Source organism: Muscardinus avellanarius, assembly GCF_963383645.1.
Source record: "Muscardinus avellanarius genome assembly, chromosome: 18".
Taxonomy (NCBI): domain Eukaryota; kingdom Metazoa; phylum Chordata; class Mammalia; order Rodentia; family Gliridae; genus Muscardinus; species Muscardinus avellanarius.
Window position 1 is genome coordinate 41,692,109 of NC_137804.1, and position 7,031 is coordinate 41,699,139.

A 7,031-nucleotide genomic window follows, 5' to 3' on the forward strand; every position below is an offset into this window, starting at 1 on the left:
AATCGTGCACCACCAAACCTGACTCCCAGGTATTATTATTATTATTATCATCATTATTATTATTATTATCATTATTTATTACAGTACCAGATATGGAACCCAGGGGCATTCTACCTCCAATCTACACCCCCAGCCCTATTTTTAGTCGTTTTTATTTTTATTTATTTATTTATTTATTTATATTTATTTATTTATTTGTTTGTTTTTGGTGGTACTGGGGTTCCTGGAAGCCCTTCTACCTCCGGGATACACTCCCAGAGCTATTATATATTTTTATTTTTAAACAGGGTCTAAGCCATCGAGGCTGGCTTTGAACCTGCGCGATCCTCCTGTCTCTGCCTCCCAAGCGCGGGGATTACAAGCGTGCACCACCCGGCCTTTATTTTTTATTCTTTCTTTCTTTCTTTTTTTTTTTTTTTTTTTTTTTGGTGGTACTCGGGGTGGAACCCAGAGGCTTTCTACCTCCGGGCTATACTCCCAGACCTTTTTTTTATATTTTATCTGGAAACAGGGTCTCACTAAGTTGCTGAGAGCCTCACTCAGTAGCTGAGGCTGGCTTCGAACCCGTGCGATCCTCCTGTCTCAGCCTCCCAAGCGCGGGGATTACAAGCGTGTGGTACCACACCCGGCTCTATTTTATTTTATTTTAAATTTGAAACAGGGTCTTGCTAAGTTGCTGAAGGCCTCACCAAATTGCTGAGGCTGGCCTCGAACCTGCAGTCCTCCTGTCTCAGCCTCCTGAGCCCTGAGATTATGGGCATGTTCACAGCAGGACCCCCTCCTTCCCTCACACCCTCTCTCCCCATCTTGGAAGCCAGAAAGTAGGTTTACGGGTCCTAAGAAGGGAGCTTAGTCCAGACACAGGAACTTGTTTAAATCTAAACCCCAACACCCTGAGGCAGGGCGGCCATCGCCCTCATCTTCCAGATAAAAGACTCAGACACTCAGAGGAGTAAGCTACTTGCCCCAGATCATGGGGCCTGCACGAGGCAGGGCTGGCATTGGTTTTTTTGTTTGATTTGGTCATTTTGCTTTTGTGGTATTGGGGATTGAACCCAAGGATGCTCTACCTCCAAGCTACACCTCCAGACCAATTTTACTTTGAAACAGGCTCTCAGTTGCTTGAGGCCGGCCTCTAACCTTTGATCCTCCAGTCTCAGCCTCTCCAAGTTAGAGGATTACAGGCGTGCGCCACCGCGCCCAGCTTTTTGTGGATTTTGTTTTGTTTCGAGTCGGGGTCTGGCTAAGTCGTCCAGGGTCTCCCGGGCTCAATCGGTCCTCCCGCCTCAGCTTCCCAAGTGGCTGGGACCACAGGTGTGCGTCCCCGCACGTGGCTGGCAGGGCTGTGACTTGCACCTCGGCCATCTGGGTGGGAACCTTGCTCCTGACCACCACCACGGGCGCATGTCCTTGGGTCACTCACCTGTGGCCAGCCCATTGGTCATCCTCAGCTTGCTGGCCGATGAATATGTTTTCATAGTCAGGGGTGACGGTGCTGGGCAGAGTGACCGCTGGGGGCTTAGGGCTGAGGTTCCGGCTGCCGTATCGTGGCTGCAAGCCTGAGCCGGGTCTGGGGGCTTCCTGAGCACCCCAAGCTTTGCCCAGGTTCTGGCTTCCGGCACCTCGGCGTCCCCGGAGTCTCCAGGCGAGCAGGGGACCAGCGACGGCCAGCCCGAGGAACAGGACTCCCCCGGCCACGGCGGCCCCGATGGTGGCCGGGGCCAGCCCCACGGGACAGCTGGTCTCCAGGAAGGCAGAGAGGTTTTGCCAGGCACCCGAGGCCGGCAGCAGGCAGCGCAGGGGCTCCTGGCCGGAGCAGTTGCCTTTCCTCCGGACGTCGTTCCAGGGGGTGAGGACACAGCTGCAGTCCGCCTGGAGGTCCAGGCCGCAGCGAGCAGCCAGCTCCCCGTCCACACCGGCCAGCGAGTTGTTCACCACGGCCAGGAGCCGCAGCTTCTCCAGATGACCAAAGAACAGGAGCGGGAGCTCCCGAAGGCCATTCCCGGACAGGTCAAGGACTTGCACGTCGCGGGCCCGCAGGGACTGGTTCCAGGGCAGGCTCAGGCCCAGGCCGCTGAAATTCAGGCACGTGCCGGTGAACTCCTTAGTCCAGTCCACATCTCCAGAGAACACGGTGCAGGAAAATCCCTGGTTTTCTGGCTTCTGCAGTAGCAGGAGCAAAAGCGCCAGAGCCTGGGCGGCCCCCATTCACACAGCGTAGGTCAGAGACCCTCACCGCCTGTGGGGTATCACCATCATCATCATTATTATGATTACTACTACTACTACTTTTTTTTTTTTTTTTTGGTGGTACTGGGGGTGGAACCCAGAGGGTTTCTACCTCCGGGCTATACTCCCAGACCCACTTTATATTTTATTTGGAAACAGGGTCTCACTAAGTTGCTGAGAGCCTAAGTAGCTGAGGCTGGCTTCGAACCCGTGCGATCCTCCTCTCCTGTCTCCGCCTCCCAAGCGCGGGGATTACAAGCGTGCGCCACCGCGCCCGGTTTACTGCAGGCAGCCCCAGCCTCGGAGGATGGATAAACCCGGCGCAGAGAGGTCAGCATCCTCCGCCCTCCCACCCTGCGCACCCATTGGTCAAGACGGGCTCGTATGCAAATGAGCGGCTGCTAGGCAGCACCGAGGCCCGCCTCCCGGGATGAGATGGGGAAGGGTTCCCAGCCCTGCAAGCCCGCGATCCCAGCGACCGAGAGGCCGAAGCAGGAGAGTCACAGGTTCAAGGCCAGCCTGGGTGACTTAGCAACACCCTGTCTCAAAATAAAATAAAGTCAGCTTGGTGGCACGTGCTTGTAATCCCAGTATTCGGGAGGCTAAAACAGGAGGATGACAGGTTTGAGGACAGCCCCAAACTGATAGTAAGACTCTCATCAACACAGTGAGATCCTGTTTTTGTGGTACTGGGAATTGAACCCAGGGGCATTCTACCTACAAGCTATACTCCCGGCCCTATTTTATTATTTATTTATTTATTTATTTATTTATTTATTTATTTATGGTGGTACTGGGGTTCCTGGAAGCCCTTCTACCTCCGGGCTACACTCCCAGACCTATTTTTACATTTTTATTTGGAAACAGGGTCTCCTAAACCAGAGCGCGCGCGGCTGGCTTCGAACCTGCGCGATCCTCCTGTCTCCGCCTCCCAAGCGCGGGGATGACGAGCGTGCGCCACCACACCCGGCATTATTTTGAAACAGGGTCTCACTGAGTTGCAGGAGGCCTCACAAGCTGCTGCGGCTGGCTGCAGATCTGTGCCTCTCTTGTCTCAGTCTCTCAAGTACCGGGATTACAAACACGCGCCACCACACTCAGCTGAGATCGTTTCAAAAATAAAAATAAAATAAGGCTGGGGATGTAGTTTGAAGATAGAATGCCCCTGGAGTCAATCCCCAGTACCATCAAATAAATAAATATAAAATAAAAAGGGCCGGGGGTATAATTCAGAGGTAGAACACTTGCCTAGCATGCGCCAGCCCCAGGGTTCCATCCTTAGTAAAAAGGAAGAAAGAGGAGCAGGGTGGCGCGTACCTCTAATCCTAGTACTTGGGAGGCTGAGAAAGGTGGATGGCAGGTTTGAGGCCGGACTCAGCAAGTCAGAGAGGCTCTTAGCAACTTAGCAAAGAACCTGTTTTTAAATAAAAAATGAAATGGGCTAGGGGTGTAGCTCAGAGATAGAACAACCCTGGAATCAATCCCCAATACCGAAAGAAAGAAAGAAAGAAAGAAAGAAAGAAAGAAAGAAAGAAAGAAAGAAAGAAAGAAAGAGAAAGGGAGAGAAAGGGAGAGAAAGGGAGAGAAAGGGAGAGAAAGGGGGAGAAGAAATCCCCAGTTCCAGCTCATAGCTGCCGCCCTGGCCCAAGTCGCAGACCCTCAGTCTCACCTCTCTGGTCTGCCGTCCAGGCCGACACCCAGATCAGGGGCTCTGCTCAGCGGTGGTGTCTGGAGCTCCCGGGGCTCTGCACCCCGCTCAGCAACTGAGGGGGAAGAGGAACTCGCGTCCGGGTAGAGTGCAGATGGGGAAAAAAAGAAGACTCGAAGGTCCGCCCTCGCAAGACCGGGCCTCTCACGGGGGAGGAGGGGCAGCCCCGGCCCCACTTCCCTCTTGCGGACCCGATGACTTCACATCCCTCATCCTGCACCTCAGCCAGCTGTCACCTACTAACTGCCTCCCGACTCTGCGTTCGGTTATTCACTCAACAAACTCACTCATGCAGGGCTCCGATAGAGAACTCCACCCTGGCCGTGTCCTCAGCGAGCACCCAGAGTTGGGAGAGGACAGAGCTGGACACAGACACCCCGGGTCACTTAGAATGTGGGCAGGGCCAGAGGAAGGGACAGGAACCCGGAATGCTTTCTGGAGCAGAGGGCATTCCGGCTAGGGCTTTGACACGCGAGCAGAAGTTTGCCAAGGATTCTAACGCCTGCTTTTTGCTTCTCCAAGGTCCTGGTCTCCTGCATAGGCTCAGAGGTCCGGGGGTGCCTGTGTCCAGCAGGGGGCTGTGAGGAAGGCTCCCGGGGAGGGGACCTCAGTGGGGCTTGGGGGACGGCTGCAAGTGGCGGAGTCAGCACATCGCAGATTCCGGGCAGAGGTAGAATGTCCTTGGGTTCAATTACTAGTATTACAAAAAAAAAAAGATAAATTTGAGTACATACAAATAAAATACTTTTAAGCCAGGCATGGTGGTGCACGCTTGTAATCCCAGCATTCAGGAGGCTGAGACAGGAGGATCGTGGTTCAAGGACAGCCTCAGCAAGTAGCGAGACTCGCATCGACCTAGCAAGACCCTTTTTCCAAATAAGAAATAAAATCAGAGCCAGGTGTGGTGGCGCACGCTTGTAATCCCAGTACTTTGGAGGCTGAGACAGGAGGATCACAGGTTCGAGGACAGCCTCAGCTACTTAGTGAGGCCTTCTGCAACTTAGTGAGACTGTGTTTCAAAATAAAGAATAAGAAGCCGGGCGTGGCGGCGCATGCTTGTCATCCCAGCATTCGGGAGGCTGAGACCGGAGGATTGTAGTTCACGGACAGCCTCAGCTACTTAGTGAGGCCCTCCGCAACTCAATGAGACCCTGTTTCAAAATAAAGAATGAAAAATAGGGCTGGGGGTGTAGCTCAGAGGTCAAATGCCCCTGGGTTCCATCTCCAAACCCGCACAAAAGAAAAGAAAAGAAAAGAATAAAGCCGGGCGTGGTGGCGCACGCTTGTCATCCCCGTGCTTGGAAGGCATAGACAGGAGGATCGTGCAGGTTTGAAACCAGCCTCAGCTACTTAGTGAGACCCTGCTCCCAAATAAAAATATAAGAAATAGGTGTCTGGGAGTGTAACCCGTAGGTAGAAGGATCTCTAGGAACCCCAGTACCACCACAAAAAAAAAAAAAAAAGAAAAGAAAAGAAAAGAAAAGAAAGAAAGAATAAGCCGGGCGTGGTGGCACACACTCATAATCCCAGCATTTGAGAGGCTGAGACCGGAGGATTGTGGTCGCAGACAGCCTCAGCTACTTACTGAGGCCCTTTGCAACTCAGTGAGACCCAGTTTTAAAATACAGAATAAAAAATAGGGCAGGGGGTGTAGCATGGAGGTTGAATGCCCCTGGGCTCCATCCCCAGTGCTGCAAAAAAGAAAAAAAAGAAAAAGAATAAAAAGAATAGAAACAGCTGGGGGTGTAGTTCAGAGGTAGAATGCCCCTGGGATCAATCCCTAGTACCATACACATAATTAATAATAATTAATAATAATCATCATCATCATCATCATAATAATAATAATAAAAGGAGGAGGAGGAGGAGGACTGGATGAAAGGACAAAGTTTGACCACACCAGAGACCGCCTTGTAGCCAAGAGATTTATTGGCGGGACCGGCGTGAAAGGAAGAAACAAAGAGAGAGAAAGAAAGAGAGAGAGAGAGAGAGAAAGACAGAGAGGAGCAGAGGGGGAAAGAGAGAAAAAGAAGAGAGCACGCGCTTGGCCGGGGTCAGGGTTATAAGCGGCTGGGGCTCCGTGTCGGGGTGATGGGCTGGGAGCGATGCCCTTTGAACTAACTGGCCGGGGCGGGGGTCGTGTGGCCGGGTGATGGGGTCAGCGGGGATGCCCTTTGCCCTGACTGGCCAGGGTGGACCAGGAGAGGGCAGGTCCTGCTGGTAAGCACCGGCCGGAGCGGGTGGTGGCTTATCTGGTCTGACCAGGGCCTCTCAGGAAACGGACGCTTAGCTCAGGGGAGGTTTCTGGAACAGAAACTTAATTCGATCTCTAGGACCAGAATAAATAAATGAATCCCGCTTGCTTCTGGTGAGAGCCGAAATCACAAGTCTGGCAATAGTTTGTTTTCACCTATGAGACTGTCAAGAATCCAAAGCGTGAGGACTCCGCGCTGGCTGTGGGGGCCCGGGCACCCCAGGGCGCGGCTGGGGGTCCTGCGGCACAGCCTCTGGGTGGGACTCCTGCCAGTCACGTTTGCAAAACGAGGGGCGTGTGAACCCATGATAGAGAAACTGAAACCTAAAAATGAGAGCTTGGGGGAATTGCGAAAGAGGCAGGCAAGAGCCAGGTTATTAACAACAGCTTTAATCAAGAGACACAGCACCCTTGGGCAGTCAGGGGCATGGGGAAAGGGACCGACAGCCATGCGTCCGGAGGGTCCCGCGTAGTCCTGGTCGGCCGGCAGAGTCACGTGGAGGAGCGGAAGCGCCGACGTTTTACGGGCATGCCGATTCTCTCACGACCGACATCTGGAGTCTCGCGACCTCTGGAGTCTGTCTCGTGATGTTTGGAGTCTGATGCACCTGGACTCTCGGGACATCTCTGCTTCTGGCTTCTGGGGTTCCACCTCCTGTCCCCGCTGCAGGGACGCAGAGGGGAAGGGGGGGACCCGACCTATCAGAAAACACACTCGGTGCTTCTGTGTCCTGAAGTATTACCCAGCCCTGAAAAGGAACCGAGCTCGGCCAAGAGCTACCTCACTGGAAACGGGGCGCTGAATGAGGAGTCAGAAACCAAGGCCGCACGGTGTCTGAT

The 7,031-nt window shown here is 53.3% G+C and overlaps 1 protein-coding gene across 1 annotated transcript; it reads right to left on the minus strand.

Moving 5' to 3' along the window:
- Window positions 1–1,419: 1,419 nt before the first annotated feature.
- On the minus strand, window positions 1,420–2,208 carry LRRC25 (leucine rich repeat containing 25; the record flags this gene model as incomplete). Its single annotated transcript, XM_080715440.1, has 1 exon — window positions 1,420–2,208. The coding sequence occupies one exon, from the start codon at window positions 2,206–2,208 to the stop codon at window positions 1,420–1,422; it is 789 nt and encodes a 262-aa protein (XP_080571566.1).
- Between the last annotated feature and the right edge of the window lie 4,823 nt (window positions 2,209–7,031).